The sequence below is a fragment of the Guillardia theta genome (genome assembly GCF_000315625.1).
Source record: "Guillardia theta CCMP2712 unplaced genomic scaffold GUITHscaffold_69, whole genome shotgun sequence".
NCBI lineage: Eukaryota > Cryptophyceae > Pyrenomonadales > Geminigeraceae > Guillardia > Guillardia theta.
Genome location: NW_005434605.1, coordinates 156,239 through 171,531, shown reverse-complemented (window position 1 = coordinate 171,531; position 15,293 = coordinate 156,239). Strand labels below are relative to the sequence as shown.

General features: G+C 53.0%; 5 protein-coding genes across 5 annotated transcripts; 3 read left to right on the top strand and 2 right to left on the bottom strand.

Annotated features, from left to right (window-relative positions):
* Positions 1-369: 369 nt before the first annotated feature.
* Positions 370-1,996, bottom strand: GUITHDRAFT_113677 (hypothetical protein; the record flags this gene model as incomplete). The annotated part of the gene is made up of 11 exons (XM_005827120.1): positions 370-430; positions 482-544; positions 597-682; positions 733-787; positions 833-861; positions 926-1,029; positions 1,098-1,144; positions 1,200-1,288; positions 1,367-1,473; positions 1,531-1,660; positions 1,709-1,996. 11 exons carry the CDS (start codon positions 1,994-1,996, stop codon positions 370-372), a joined length of 1,059 nt encoding a protein of 352 aa, XP_005827177.1.
* A 1,477-nt stretch (positions 1,997-3,473) lies between these two features.
* On the top strand, positions 3,474-4,528 carry GUITHDRAFT_113676 (hypothetical protein; the record flags this gene model as incomplete). Its single annotated transcript, XM_005827119.1, has 9 exons — positions 3,474-3,599; positions 3,642-3,690; positions 3,734-3,740; positions 3,785-3,850; positions 3,907-3,999; positions 4,051-4,111; positions 4,159-4,267; positions 4,313-4,406; positions 4,453-4,528. The coding sequence occupies 9 exons, from the start codon at positions 3,474-3,476 to the stop codon at positions 4,526-4,528; spliced, it is 681 nt and encodes a 226-aa protein (XP_005827176.1).
* A 79-nt stretch (positions 4,529-4,607) lies between these two features.
* On the bottom strand, positions 4,608-5,965 carry GUITHDRAFT_113675 (hypothetical protein; the record flags this gene model as incomplete). Its single annotated transcript, XM_005827118.1, has 8 exons — positions 4,608-4,686; positions 4,736-4,795; positions 4,839-4,873; positions 4,923-5,002; positions 5,049-5,193; positions 5,239-5,565; positions 5,616-5,782; positions 5,917-5,965. The coding sequence occupies 8 exons, from the start codon at positions 5,963-5,965 to the stop codon at positions 4,608-4,610; spliced, it is 942 nt and encodes a 313-aa protein (XP_005827175.1).
* A 1,467-nt stretch (positions 5,966-7,432) lies between these two features.
* On the top strand, positions 7,433-8,797 carry GUITHDRAFT_142917 (hypothetical protein; the record flags this gene model as incomplete). Its single annotated transcript, XM_005827117.1, has 6 exons — positions 7,433-8,130; positions 8,178-8,328; positions 8,376-8,433; positions 8,454-8,477; positions 8,525-8,594; positions 8,641-8,797. The coding sequence occupies 6 exons, from the start codon at positions 7,433-7,435 to the stop codon at positions 8,795-8,797; spliced, it is 1,158 nt and encodes a 385-aa protein (XP_005827174.1).
* A 1,335-nt stretch (positions 8,798-10,132) lies between these two features.
* On the top strand, positions 10,133-11,618 carry GUITHDRAFT_142916 (hypothetical protein; the record flags this gene model as incomplete). The annotated part of the gene is made up of 5 exons (XM_005827116.1): positions 10,133-10,818; positions 11,086-11,128; positions 11,180-11,258; positions 11,312-11,533; positions 11,611-11,618. The coding sequence occupies 5 exons, from the start codon at positions 10,133-10,135 to the stop codon at positions 11,616-11,618; spliced, it is 1,038 nt and encodes a 345-aa protein (XP_005827173.1).
* Positions 11,619-15,293: the final 3,675 nt, after the last annotated feature.

Here is a 15,293-nt window from a genome sequence, read left to right as displayed (position 1 = left end):
GGGGCGGAGTGGGGGGCAAAGGAGGTGGATCGGTCAGGAAGGGAAGAAGAAAGGATTTCGTAGAAGGGGGAGAACATGAGTTAGGAGAGGAAGATCGTTTCCCCTTCGGCTTTCCTGCCATGAAAGCGCTCGATTCTCTTCATCTCATCTCATAGGATCTAGAGCGACATGGTTCATTTAGAAACCTAAGTTAACTTCCTTACCCCGCGACAACTGAAGCTGCAACGCCATCGCTACCCTCTCCTCCCTCCAGCAGTAACCTCCCTTGATCTAGCCAGCGCCAAAGTTGCGAGACCTTATCCATCCTCACCATCACCACCACCATCGTCGTCGTCGTCGTCGTCGTCGTCGTCATCATCATCATCCTCATCATCTCTCGATGCGGAAATAAATCTTCATGTAGTCGAAGACCGTGAAACTGATCATGAACCTGTTGAGTGAGGAGAGTGAGCGAGGAGGAGCGTTTGCTTTGCTCACTTACGCAACTGGGCCCTTGATCCAGTTCATCGACAACCCCTTAAACAATCCCTTCAAGCCATCTTGCCTGTAGGTCACACAGATAAGAAGGAGCGGCAGACTACAATGCTCTCTCTCACTTGTAGATGTAGTGCAGTGTGAAAGAGATTGACTTGAAGTAAGGTGTGGCGACCCTACCGCTCGAGCTCCTGACGTGATCCAGTCCCTGTCAAGTTTGTCACAGCAATTGAAGTGGAGAGTCCAGAGTAATCGCACAGTCTCGACAAATCCCTCCGTCTGCATTCTTCTCCGAACGAGGTCGAGAGGGTATCTACAAACCCGGTCAGATCTACACAGCACTCTCGTCGATCCTCACGTGGAAGATTGAGCAACAAGACCAGCCACCTGCAGCCCGGAAGGTTCAGGTCAAGAAATAAGGACCAAGACAAGCAACTCTCAGTGTTCTCACCGCGCCAGCAAACATCTTGGCTTTCAGCGGAGTCTCCAGGGGGGTGGTGTGGTAGTGTTTGGAAGCAAGATGGTTCAAGGTATCTCTCGTGAGGAAGGCGATCCCTACAAGATATCCCAGCAGCAGGAGGAGAAACTTTCAGTCGAGACTTGCACAACGACTCCTCCATCACCTGCGTATGGCAGGATGCCTAACAAAGTCGGGCTCAACCCTCGGTATCTGCCGTCCCAACGAACTCAGGTCCCTCTCACAGTCTTCACAGCAGACTTCTTACAGCTGCTTGACGGTTATTCTATCGTGTCCTCCAGTGATGGCTTGCCACCAGACCTTCCTTGCCACAGAACCCTCCCATGTCCGCCTCACCTGTCGCAGAAGTGAGCAACTTAAACATCCCGCACTGAATCATCGCAGCTGATGTAAGCAGCAGGCGACAGAACTCACTGCTAGTCGAGCTCGAATGAGATCCAGCGGGTACGTGACGGCAACGGCAGTCGCGCCAGCAGCCGAACCCGCCAGCAGCCTCTGCGCCGCCGACATGCTATCAGGGTCTGTGAGGGAGAGGTCAGATCTGCAGGAGAGACGAAAGGGGGTCAACGCGCTGATACCTTTGCTCAAGAAATGCTTGTAAACGTCAAATGCTGCGAACTGAATCCCAGCATATGGAAACACCCGCATCACTGTAGCACAGTTCCCTCTCCACAACCCGTTGACCCCTTCTCTCTTCACAATCTCGACCTTGCCATACCGTCAGCATCTGTAACCTTCCTGCCACACAGGAAGTACCATCTCTATGACGACGTTCCTCGCACAAAACTTCTTCTCGCTCGTCTGAAAGATGATCTTGGTTCTGTCAAGCGGAGCGATCGCCGTCTTGGCCCATGCTCCTGCGATCCCCCCCGCTACCAGCCTCTTCGTCACGTCTACAACCGTCGAGTCCTTCGCTTTCTCGGGATCTTGCAGCAGATCCGGTCGATAGCGCTGGGCCTTGGCTGATCCAGGGATGACAGGCTCGACAGGTTGGCTGTGGCTCAAGCCACTGACAGAGGACGAAGATGCGGCCGAAGTGCTCATGGTCAGCTCACTTCAAACCACGGTCTCTGGACCCTAATAAAACATAGCCTCCGTGCTCTCTAAGCGAACCCGCTCATGAAAGAATAAGAAGCAATTAGAGCTTTCAGATGCTTTTCCAGTTGCAAGTCAATTCCACCTGCTTGTAAGGATGAGATCTCTCGCACAGCCGGATTGTTCATCGTCTAACAAAACGGATCATCTGATCCACAAACAAACGCCCCCAGCAAGCGGCATGAGCCCTACGCATGCGACTCTAAGATAGCTCTACATATCAGATCTTTCTGCATGGTCCCGGTAAAGATCTCGAAGCTCTCTCGCAACCCTGCCACCTCAAAAGCAGTCTCCCACTACTTTCACAGCTGCATTGACCTCTACTGTCTCTCTAACTCCTCCCCTTCCTCTTTCTTCCTCGCTTCTTCCTACTCCTCACCTCTCTTGCACCGTCGCTTGTACTTCTCTCCACCTCTCCTCCTCTTCTCCTCGCATCTCCTCCTCGTCAACCCGCATGTCGCCACATGCGCTCATCCCTGGCTGCCTGCCCCCACCCAACCAAACCCAATCGACCTCCAAGTCATCACCAACCCCCTACCCACCTTTCTGCTATATAACCCCTCCTCTTCCCTTCGTACTACCCACCATTTTAACTGGATCTACCTGAAAGTTCTATACCCCTACCCAACATTTGATACCCCCAACCCCAAGCAATCCCTTTTTCCCAAATCCAACCCCTACAACCTATACCCCCGAGTCCACCCCTACCCCATACTCCTTTCACCCACCCTGCAAATGTACGACAATGTTCTCTGACTACCCCCTCCTTTCAGCTGTCTCCTTAGGGCATTTGTAGCACCTTACACCACCCCATGGAGCTTACAATATTCCAGCACCCCTTTAACGACCACTTAAAGGACCCCACCCCAGGTGCTTGCATCGTATGAACCCTGGCTGGAACCTCCACTCACTCTGATCACCCCCCCTTACTGCTCCGACCACCCCACCCTTCCGAATACGTATGCAGATTGGTCCTGAAATTATCAATATATGTCAAAATCGAAGAGAATCGCAGGACAATTCCAAAACAGAATCACCAAATTCTCTATTATTTCAAAATTATACTGAAAGTTTCAAATATATCAACAATATTTATATCAGTAAATTCCAACTGAGAGTACCTTACACGCTCGCCAGTAGATGACAACTTTGACCGCATCCACGACGTCCTCGTGACTCATTTACTCAGTAGTTGGAGGAGGAGCGGCGAGGGACTACGGTAGCAGCGGTACTGACCCAGCACTGACCCTCGGAGCGGCTGGCAAGCGGCGACAGTGATCGGACCGTCCTAGCGGCGAGCCTCACACAGCTACTACGGGAAATTCAGGCTGTGCTGTTGTCCCATTCAGATCAGCAGGGCAACCATCCTATAGCAAACTTCAGGGTTCTGTAAATTCCGGAGGAGGGGGGGACCAGATCGTCTAGAATGACAGTCGAAGCGATGAACTACATCCAGCCCTCCAAGGCTGTGCTGTCTCCACTAGCATACACAGAGGACCGGGTCAAGAGGGATGAAGTCTATGACGAAAGGCCACAGCTGCAGCGTTTCAAGGTTGGAAATAGATCTCCTACAAGCCATGGGAGACTACGACAGGACGAGAACGCTTGGCTGCCAGTGCACGAAGAAAACTCTGTTGTAGAGGGTTCAGTGGGCAGGTGACTTGACTGATTGATCTTTCGCTTCAGCATGTCGGTGACTTGAAACTCTCCATCCCTGCAGCTCAAAAATGCCTGCAGTGTTTCCATTCGAGTCGACTTACAGCAGGTTCAACCGATCCATCGCGAGCTCGCAGCAGAGTCGAGGTAGGGGAGGGTTTCATCTCGTCGATATGGCAGACGCTCACTGCACGTGGCCTCAGGTGCTATGGCCACGGACCACCTGCAGAGGTTGTCGCCGAGCAAGATCTTGTTCCGGTCACAGTCTCCGAGTGCATGGTATGCGCCGGGGCTCGGTCTCCGCCTCCATCATGCTTCCTCCCAGCTGAACTTCACCACCCTGACAGGAACACCATGAACGAACTGCACGACCCCGTCATAGGAAAGAGTCTCAAGATCATCCCGAAGGTGACCTCGAGGCCCCTATGCTGTCGAGCGGCTGAGGGGAAAGACAGATGGCTGGAGCCTCCTCACCGCCCTTTGCGAGCCCGGTGAAGAGAGGAACGACTGCCTCGCCAACGCTCGGGGTCTCCCAAGACAGGAGCACATTGTACACTGCACCAGGTGCGGAGGATAACCTGCGGCTGGGGGCGTGATGGAGTTGGACAGGAGGAGTCCAATGGAAGCTTCCGGTTGTCGTAGGCAGGTCAGCAATCCGAACATACAGGAGCGATGTGACAGGAAGAAACTCTACGGAGCTCTTGTGAGGCCCTGACGATATGGTGGTGAACGCTGACTGCGGACGGCAGGCATGATGAAGGGAAAGAGAGGGTGTTGCATCGGCAGACTTCTCTCTCCTTCTGTCAGAACTGGTTCAAGAACTGACGAGAAGGTGGAGGGTGGAGGATGGACCCCAAAAGCATCTTGACCCGTGTTCAAGGCTTGACAATGTCGGAGAAAATATTTACATTTTGCCTGAAACCCTCGGCAAGGTCTTGTGTTTTGATTTGCCAAGAAAGAAGAGCAAGACCAGAAGGAGCACCCTTCACGGTGAATGTCACAGCGAGTCACTTCCACAAGTTCCATCCCCACCTCACGACTTGGTCTACTTGATGGTGAATCTTTTCCTTCGTTGCAAGGAGCAACGCCGAACTGTTGCGGCCTGTTAGTTCGAGTAAAGATTTCACCTCTATACCTCAGCACGCCCTTCATGAGCTGCGGCCCTAGACCCTGATGAGGCTTGTTAGCCGAGAGGGGCAGCAGACGAGGCTGGAAACACCTTGTACAAGGACGAGAAGCCATCTTTGCGAATGATCTCTCGCAGGATGTGAACGGCGATCCATTTCTCTCTTTTCACCTCTGCAGTCCATTCAAAGGAAGCGGGAAAGCAGAACTAGACACAGACCTGTCAAGCTGCTCGACTGTAGGATCGCTCGAACTCGTGCAGCCGGAAATGTAGCAGTAGATGCGATGGCTGTAGCTACCGCCCCGAGAAAGAAAGACTGCATGGCGGACAGAGCGCGTCTACCCTTCAATATCCTCGCTTTCACCTTGGGTAACATGTGAGAGGAGGAGGGCTGGAAGGAAGAGGGAACCTGATCGAAGACCATGTGCTTGATGGCGGGGTTGAGGCAGAGGATGAAGTTGGTCAAGATGCCCGTGTACAGCCCGCTGAAGCCCTTCTTCTGCACGAGCTCAGCCAGGATGGCCAGGAATCCCCCGCTCGACACTCCTGTCATCTGCCGCGTGTTCGCCACCTCGATGGGCATGGTTAGGAGGAGGTTCATGGTTGCTGAGAGGTATCCCAGCAGAAGGTTCGCTCGTAGCCCGATCCTGCCGAACTGCTTCGAGTAGAAGCCCTTCAAGACGGCAAAGACGTAGAAGAAAGACACGCTCCTGACCACGTCTTGAATCAGCTTGACCTGAGGGAGCGAGGGTGAGGAGGGTAGGTCCGAAGGGCAAGCACGACCACCTGGATACCCTTGTAGAACCCTCTCAATCCTTTCTTCTTCAGTTGCTTCCGTATCACGTCACCGGCTCCCTTATACGCGACCCCATCTTCATCAGCTCCGGCGTTCAATCTGACGTCATCGTGAATAGGGACGTGGAAGACTTTCCCGAGGAATTTTGTGTTTCTACCTTGTTTTCACCACATCAAGAGGATATAACACTAACGTCGTGACCGCGGAGGCTGGAGAGAGGTAGGGAGAGAGCAAAGGAGAAGTAAGTGTCAGCTATGATGATTCTTCTTGAAGCTCAGGTTGAAGTCGTACCTGCCCCCGCAGAAGCAGCCTGTACGATCGAGTCCATTCCTATTCCCATCTTCCGAAGTTTACGCCTTTTGTAGTGTCTTCGATTGAAGACTCAAGATCGTAGCGCAATACTTGTGGTTTGTTTTCAATTTCGCTGCGCCTCTCCCAAATCAATCACAACTTGTTGAACCTGTCTTGTTCGTTCGTACAGAGATGAAATCTTTTCCTGGGCTTTTCTACTCGTTCCCTGATGAGAGATGACGTTTCGAAGGACCCATTCCTTCGGCTGACTTCTCCATGCCTTGTTCCTCCCTTGCATTCGCTTTCTCACTCTCTCCCCTTCTCCTTCTTCTCCCTCCTTCACCTCCCCAAGTTCCCTCCTCCCTCCATGGATCCATCGGCCTCAATTCCCCTTGTGAGCTGCCACCCCCACCCCCTCTATATTATCACCCTACCACATCCATACCTTCTATGTAACAGTATATGAGAGGGTACTTTGGATTCTTTCATGGTAGGGGGTACCACTTGCATTAGAGCCTCTTCGTTTTCAAAGATGTATGCTGATAATTTGAAATTTATCAGAAATGGTCGATTAATTTTCAAAATAGATTAGGTCAATCCATTTGGTAGAAAACACCTTTACCTGATTCATTTCCTCCGGAGACCCTATACCTCCTGATGACCCACCACAGAATTGTACATGAGAATTCAGATTTATGTACCGGTAGTCAGCACTGCACACCACCTTCCCCGCTCTACCCTGGACCGATCACCCTACCCCTGACCCTACCCTAGGTAAATCGATGGAAACCCTCCCTTGTCAAACCATCCCATCTGTCACTACCCCCTGTGGTCTATACCCTACCACCCTAAATCTAGTGTTTGTACCCCATGAAAGACAATGTTCAATTCACCCCCACCCATTCGGATTTCTTCCTCCATCACCTTAACCCTGCATCTTTGCCACCCCACCCCTTCGAAGGGTCCGTTATTGTCGCGTCGCAATGGCAGGCCCCTGCTGGCAGGTGCTGCCGCCCTGCGCGCCCTTCCATGCAGCCTCTCGAGCTGCCTATTCCTCGTAGCTCTTTGGGACCTTCGTCTCCCTGGCCTTCATTCTCTGCTGTGCATTGCTTGTGCTGCTTCATTTCTCTTTACGATGCCCATTCCAAGGATCCTCTCAATCAGCACGATTGTTGTCGTTACGATCGCCGGCCCCTTGTTCATGATCTCGCCAGCTCATGGCCTTCAGCATGCTGCATTTGTAAAAGCACCATGGTCTCACAAGCCTGCATCATGTTGGAGGAGAGGTTCAGCATCGAACTCATGTACGGTTCGGTGCTCCTCTTCATTTTCTTCATTTGATCCTGGGCAGATCAACAGCTTCAGCAAGCTTTCTACGGGATCCAGGAAAAGATTTGATGTTCTTCCAGCTAGCAGAAGCCGAACAAGGAGAGTAACACTATTGGAGTCAGAAAGCACTTCCGTGGTTGATGACAGCCAGCCCTCAAGGTGGCTGGAGCAGCTTGCCAGCGATGAGATGGCGATGCGCCTCTTGTCCTGGCTGGCTTTCGGCATCGCATGTTATCTTGCAAGATCATTCTATGGGGTCATCATGGGAACATTCATCTTCTCCTTCGTTGGAAACTCGGTGGTTGCGCTGTGGGAGAGGCAGTCGGACTCTATTAGGAAGTTTGCGATTAGCCGGTTCGGCATTAAGCTTCCTCACATTTCCAGGCAAATGCTGTCCGTCCTTTACATCGTCGTCATCATCAACGCGATCTTTTTTGCAACGTTCTTCACAGTGCCTCAAATCATCACGTCTTGGAGGTACCTGAAGCAGCTGCTCCTCTCGGACAACCCCTATGTGGAGCTTGCAAACAGTATCCACTCCATCTTGGGGCCTGACGTCACCATGCGCATTGAAGTTCTCCTGACCTCCGTCTATGGAGAACCCTCAAAGGCTGCTATCCAGTCCTTAAAGCTCGCCGAGGGCTCCGCCCCGATTCTCACCCTACAGCTGCAACAGAGCCTGAAGGGATATGTTCTGGCACTCTTGCCAGTTTTTAACAAAATCCTGAGGAGCAGCAGCACATGGCTGATGCAAGTTCTTGTTTCGTTATTTTTTTCTTTCATCTGCATATTTGATAAGGCACGCATCCAACGTGGCGTGCAACGTTTGGGCCAGGAGAAGAGTATAGTTTCATTCGCTTACAATGAAATCGCTCCACGAGTGTGGTGAGGGTTGAATTTGACAATTTTTAATTCTAATTGCATTTCGATAGTTTGTTTGGCCGTCTGATTGGGAAAAGTCTCGAGGCTCAACTTCTCATCGCACTGTGGAACACGATGCTCACGACTGCTGGATTATTGCTTTTGGATCTGCCCGGGGCACCATTCTTTTCCATCCTCGTGTTTGTTTGCTCGTTTATCCCAGTAGGCTTCACTCGCCTTTCCTTGCCTGCACTCATTTTTGTGTTCAGCTTGCAGGAGTAATTCTTTCAACATTACCGATGGGCATGGTTGCCTTGTCTGAATCCGGTGTTTTCAAAATGTTCCAGGTGAGTTGTTTGAGGCAGCAACAGGTGGACCGTGACCAGACATGCTTAGGTGATCCTGATGGTATTGATAGTTCATGCCATCGAGGCATATTTCTTGAATCCTCAGATCTACAGTTCAAAACTGAAGCTCCACCCCCTCCTGTAAGTGAGTCCAGGTCAGGGGAACAAATTTTTGACTTCCTTGCAGAGTTTTGATTGCACTGTATGTGACGGAGCATGTCTTTGGCATTGGAGCTCTTTTCCTTGCAGTCCCGATCACCGTGTTCGTTATCAAGGTGTTGCTAGGAGAGGATGACTCCCCTGAGGCTTGCTCGAGCCCCAAACCTGTTGAGCCTAGCAAGTAGCAGTAGCCGTCTTCCCCGGAGCGGTTATCACGGACTCATGGTAATATATCCGTTTCTGTATCATTTGACTACTAGATGGAGTCTGATCGTACTGCCCCGCCGGGCGTGGGCCCTGAGGCTAGTACTACTGTACTCAGTGTATCCCGCATAGGCGTTCCGAAGTTCGTGAACCAGGCTCAGTCATAGTACCGGGTCCCGGCCCCCGGCGAGCCTGAGCCGGGCCGGCCGCGCACCGGCCAGTCGCCCCCGGGGGCCGCCGCCAAGGCTCGCCCGGATCCGATGATGCCGCGCACTGTTCAACGGTTTCCGCCCGGCCCAGCGATCACTGTACGGGCCGCTCAGCGAGTCTCAGAGTCACCCCGATCCGGGAGCACCGGGACGCCGGCCCCCGGAAAAGGACCACATCCCCGCTCCTTAACAAATCCCACCCCCTGACCTCCCCCCATACCCACCCCTTCCCTACTCCCTACCCTTCTGTTCACCTTTCCGCTTTCTACCTACCCCTCACCCCGTGGTATCGACCACCCCTGTTGAACTAAACCCATCCACCCCTACCCCACCCATGCCTCCGACATCTAATTTCAAAACACCCCTCAACATACCCACCCACCCTTTTAATGTCCCTGCCACCCTTTCATTATTCACCCCCTGATCCAGATTGATCTGTGGGTTCTCCGTTCACCCATGATCCTACTACCCCTCCTCCAGTTTCGTGATACCCACCCTGTGTACACATTCACCCCACCCTCGGAACTCTCCCACTCCAAGGCGTAGCACACCCCGTACCCCACCCCCCATCAAATCACCCTCATTATGCACCCCTCGAACGTATACTGTCTTACCACCGTACCCACATGATCGAATGCTTTTCTCACCTAACCCCCACCCTCGTAACCCCACCCTATCTAAATCGACAAGACCCTACCCTGCTCTTTATAGAGTCCAACTACCCTTTTTGATGTAATTCTGCACACCCCCACCCAGTTTTTGATAGTACCCTACCCTCATTTTTTTTGAATTCCTGGTATACAATTAAAGGACCCTAATCACATTGGTTACCACCCCTCCTTTTCTTCCATCGGACCCCATTTTTAATAGTGCCATTGACCCCACCCACCTCACCCCAACAGACCTTGAGTACCCCTAAACTTCAACATGACCCACCCATCTTGAGATGATCACATCCTGACCCCCACCCTCTAGATGAAGACGTTTGTCCCTGAATACCCCCTCCAATTACCTAGATACCACCCAGTTTCAGGTACCCCCACCTACCTTGATGGTGCCCCACCCCATCTGCCCCTCCCCCATCTCGCGCTCGGCTCCCCGACCGCCATGCCCGACGACGAGCGCTACTGCAAGAAATGCTCCTCCGACTCGCGCGCCGCTCGCGTGCGCCTCGTGCCCCTGACAGAGACTAGCAATGGAAAGTCTTTCGCAGACTTCGTCCTTCCTTGGAGAGGCGTCAAGGAACGACGTGTGGACGACTATAAGGTGACGGAAGTTCATGGCATGTTTAGGGAAGACAAGCGCTTCTGCCGCGTTGCGGAAGTGAGGGTTGGACAATCCAAGGAGGAAGCGCTCGTGCGATGCTACAAGGAAGCCTGCGGTGTAGATGCTCGTTGGGCCGTCTGCAGTCAATGCGGCTACTTCAATATTTGGATGGACCTGGACAGGAAGGGCAAGTTGCGCTCTTACGCTCCTGGTCTGCTCCCAAGTGACGTCCAGGACAACCTGAAGAAGAAGTTCGGGCTCAAGAGAAAGGTCTCGTCCTCTGCTCCTGGCAAACCCTCGGGACACTCGCCAGCGGAGGCCGATGAGGCAGCAAACAGGTCTACCGGTTTGCCCGACAAGGGGCAGGAGGGCAAGGGGGAGGATGGCTGCAGGGGCAAGGGGGACTCAGAAGGGGCAGCGAAGGAGAAGAGCTACGATGAGCGCGTGTATGCTGCTGAGCTCCTGCTCCAACTGTCTCGCACTTCCTCAGGCAGCGGCGACCACTCGCCAAAACGGAAGTCGGACGGGTGAGGAGCAGGAGGAAAATGTCTATGATAGTAGCGGAACATACCCTGCCTGTCACTGCACATAATCTCTCATGACGATCATAATCAGAATTTCTCTGTCAGCCCCAATTTCATCACGCCCTGAGAACTTTTTCTTGCCCCTTTGCGTTCTTGCTCATTTCTCTCTTCGTTCCCTTTGCTGCCTTTGTGTCTATGCTTGTCTCCCTCAGTTTGTTCCTGAAAGCAGGAATGCTTTCTTCTTGGTGACCTTCTGACATTCTGCTGAAGATCGGGAGGACAAGGGACAAGCAAGGAAAGCAAAGCCTGCAAGGTGACTGTTGACTTGTGTGTTCACGTCTGCCCCTTACGCTGGTATTGACAGAGCACGGGTGATCCAAAGAAAGAAGCGAGTGAAACAAAGGGAGGGAAGGTTACACCTGGCAGTAAACCAAATGCAACAGGTTCATGCTGAAGATTTCATCCGCTCTTGCAGTCGTTGATGGTGTTGTCGCAGTGGTCAAGGAAGAATCGCCGAAGCCAATCTTGCATACTGTGAATGTGGAGGAGAAACTTCAGGAGAAGTTGCTGTTTTCCTATGACCAGACACAAGATGTGAATGTGAATGTCAACTCGCTGGACTGCTCAAGTTTGCAAGCATCGAATGCGAAGAAGAGAAAGACCTCGAACCTCTGTCAGACCATTGAGAATGGAATGCAGTGTGCGACGAAGAATGCTGGTGAGCTTCGTGCCATGCTTTCTTTCTATCATGATGGCTCCTTGGGCTCATAGCTCTGCAATGATGATGATGTCAAGGTTGTTAAGTTTGTTGTTGGAGAAACTGATAAGACGATGACAAAGATGAATTTTGATGGCTATGGTGTTTGAGAAAGTGATGATGGAGATGATGATGATGATGATGATCATTTGGATATGTCCGCAAGAAAGTGACTTTTCTTCTTCTTCCGGTTTCGCTGTGGTACAGTCACAAATAGAGTGGCTGTGAAGTCGAGATGAAAGCCCTTTTCTTGCTGCCTTGTAATATTATTTCTGTTTCTTGTCAAACGAATGGCGAATTTCTTCCCTGGGCCCTCAGAGCGAGAGAAAGGGATGAATCGAGTCGTGGTGATGATTTGTAGACAAAGTACGATCCTCGCATCTCAGCCTCGACAATCGCAAGACATTCGGAGGCATGTCAGCCCATCTGCACGAGGTCGAAGATGAATGGTGGCAACACAGGGTTCTGAAGCGTCTTGTGTGATCCGATGGGCCGGAGAGCCAGCAGGCAGTTGAGGGTGTAGAAACAGCATAGACGAAGATGTACGAGATGAAGATGAAAGAGATGAAGAGACGTCGTGGATCAAACTGTATTTTGATGGTTGAGGAGAGGGAGCCTTTGATGTAAGGTATGTTATTAGATCGTCTCGCACGATTGCATTCCATGAATTCATATAAATAAATTCGAAGTGGATCGGAAAATCAAAACACGAAAATTTCCTTCTTCTCTTGCTGCATTTACCATCCTCGTCGTCCCTCGTCCTTCTAATCCTTGCCTTCATTCTCATCCTCTTGCTCCTCCTCAACGATGTACGTCCGTTGCCCAGGTATCGTCGTCTCCGACAGCTTCCTGTTCAACAGCTGCCGACCCATCGCGCTCTTTTTCAATCTCCTTTGCCAGCAGCTACCAGGGAAATGAGAGAAGAGAACACACACAAGAACAACAGAATACATGGAAGAGGAGGAGGAATATATGGAAGAGGAGGAGGAGGAGGAGGAACATATGGAGGAGGAGGAGGAGGAATATATGGAAGAGGAGGAGGAGGAGGAGGAGGAGGAGGAACATATGGAGAAGGAGGAAGAGGAGGTTTTTGTTCTACTACCTCAGCTCTTCGGATCTGCTCCTCGGTCAATCTCGACCTGTCTAGCTTGCTCGTATAAATTTCTTCCTTGTAAGTTGTTGCTGTGCCAAACAACTTCTCGTTGGCATGGAACTGATCCCAACCCTGTACGCTCACCCGTCAGCACTCTTAAGATCCAGCCTCCTCCCCTCCTCCTCCCCTTCAAAGCATCTCTCACCTCTATGTTGCCCTCTAAGTGCAAATCGCCATCCTCCAGCTCCATCCCCTTTCGCCTCTGCTGTGGCTCAAAGTGCTCGATAGTCCCGTCCTGCTCACCGTGAGCCCCCCCCTCCACCCACCTACCCACAAACCCTCTTTCTCCTCCCTCCCTCCCTCCCTCCCCTCCCCTCCCCTCCCCTCCCCTCCCCTCCCCTCCCCTCCCTCCCTCCGCCTCCTTCCTTCCCTCCCTGCTCGCCCTACCGACTGCTGGAGGGAGTGGAAGTCGAAGGCCTGGAGCTCGCGCTCTCTGTAGTCGGTAGAAGAAATTTGCGTGTCGGTGGCGAAGTTTGCTGGTCGAGACATCTGACTCTTGATGGAAGTCAGCGGAGGCAGAAGGGAAAAGATGGGGAAGGGGAGAGGAACGGAGAGAAGAGAAGAGGGGGAGCGGGAGGGGGAGGGGGAGGGGGAGGGTCAGCGATCGACCTGGAGGAAGCGGAGAATCTCTTGCCCTGCGGAGGCTCCAGAGGCTGCCGCGGAGAAAAACCTGGTGGCAGGGTGAGCCCAATGAAGAGGAGACGGGAGGGAGCTCGGTGGAGGTTGGGGGGGTTGAAGGGGAGGAGGGAAGTGGAGCAGAGGATGGTGAAAGGAAAGAGGCAGTGGAGGAGCAAGGCGAGAAGGTAGTGCTGCAAGAAAGGAGTAGTGAATTGCAGTCACCGTTCGAGCATATCGCTCCCATCCTGCCTTTCTCCCGCAGCATCCTGCTGCTCGGGAACAGAGTCAAAGGTCGGGGGAAGGGGAGCAGCGAAATCCTCTACCTGCATGCTCCACTCCTTGATCTGTTCCTGCAGCTCCTGCACCTCGTTTTCTTCCACCTCCTCCTGCTCCTCCTCCTCGACGCCCCCACTTGAGATAATCCATTCGATCGCATCCTCCAAAGAAGTATTTTCTGATACACGGAATGAGTTCACTCCACGGAAACACAACTCGGCAATCAAACATGTCCCATCCTCCTCCTCCTCCTCCTCCTTTTCCTCCTCCTCCCTCCTCCTCCCCCTCCCCCCCCCGGATCCACCTTTGTGCTCTCACCTTTAGCCGCCTTTGCTGCCTGCTCCTCAGAGAAACCCATGCTGCAAAGCTGCAATTTGAGTAAGATTGTTCTCCAATCCGATACTCCAGCACTATCCTCCTCCTCCTCCTCCTCCTCCTCCTGTTCCTCCTCCTCCTCCTCCTCCCCGCTCTCCTCCTTCTCCTCCCACTTTTCTTCCTTCCTTCCTTCTGCCCTTCCCTTCCATGTTCTCCGACTCGTTTGGCCTCGGAATTCTCATCGTCCTCTTGTCCGGTCAAACTTCTCACCTTCTCTTTGATCTCCTCCTCCCCAAACTTGGTCCTCTCTCCAACTTTTCTGAATCCGCTGAATCCCTGAAGGGCTTGTGTCACAGACGCTCCCCTCCTCCCTCCCTGCGTTCCTTCTCGTCCCCTGTTATCGCGATGTAGGCTTGCTCCAGCTGCTGCTCCTTCCTGTCAAACAATCTTTCAGCATCTCAGAGACTAGGAGGGAGAGGGAGGAGGAGCAAGAGAAAGTAGGGGATCAGAGATATGGCGGGAGTGGTCACTTTCTCCTCGCCGCTTCTCTCCTTCTGTCCTTCCGGTGTCTCGCTAACTCTGTCAGAATCGTTCAGAGCAGAGGGAGGCGGGTCCGCAGAGTTCAACAAACTTCTTCACCTCTCGCGATAGTCTCTGGATGGACACGTCGGCCGTACGCGTCCCAGTATGCCTCTTGCACGTCCTTGCATTTCTTCTTTCCCTCGTCCTTCTCCTCCCCTTTCGCCGTGGTCTCCTTCTGCCCTTCCAATCCCTCCTGCGTCTCCCCTCCCCCCTGCCAGCACAGTTTTCAGTCGCCTCTTCCATTGCAACATCTGCATCACGTGGCTGGTCGCCCGCTCCCCCTGGGTCACCTGCGCTGCTCCTGTCCCTCCGGACGACTGCGCAGATCATGAGGAAAGAGGAGGGAGAAAGGGGGAGGGTGCAGCGATCACCTCCGCTCCTCTTCTCAGCAGGTCGCTCGCGCTCAGACCCTGTGCGTTGGGCAAAGAGGCGTCTCCCCCTGCGTCCTGGATGAAGGAGAAGATCTCGCTCCTCGTGTGCGTGTCCGGGTTGCGGGTGGCGTAGTGGAGGGCTGTGTCCCCTGCCTCGCTCTTGAGCTGGGGGTCCGCCTTGTGCTCCAGCAGCGTTCGTACGATGTTGACATGCCCGTTCTGCGCGGCGAGCATGAGGGCCGTGACGCCTGACAAGCTCGTGAGACGGGACAGCCGCCTGCCCTCTCCTCCTCCTCCTCCCCACCAGCTTTGGAGCGACCGTTGACGTCAGCCTGACTGCTCGCAGGGACTTTCACTCGCAACAGGAGATCGACAACCTGTTCTTCATCATCAGCATAGATCCTCT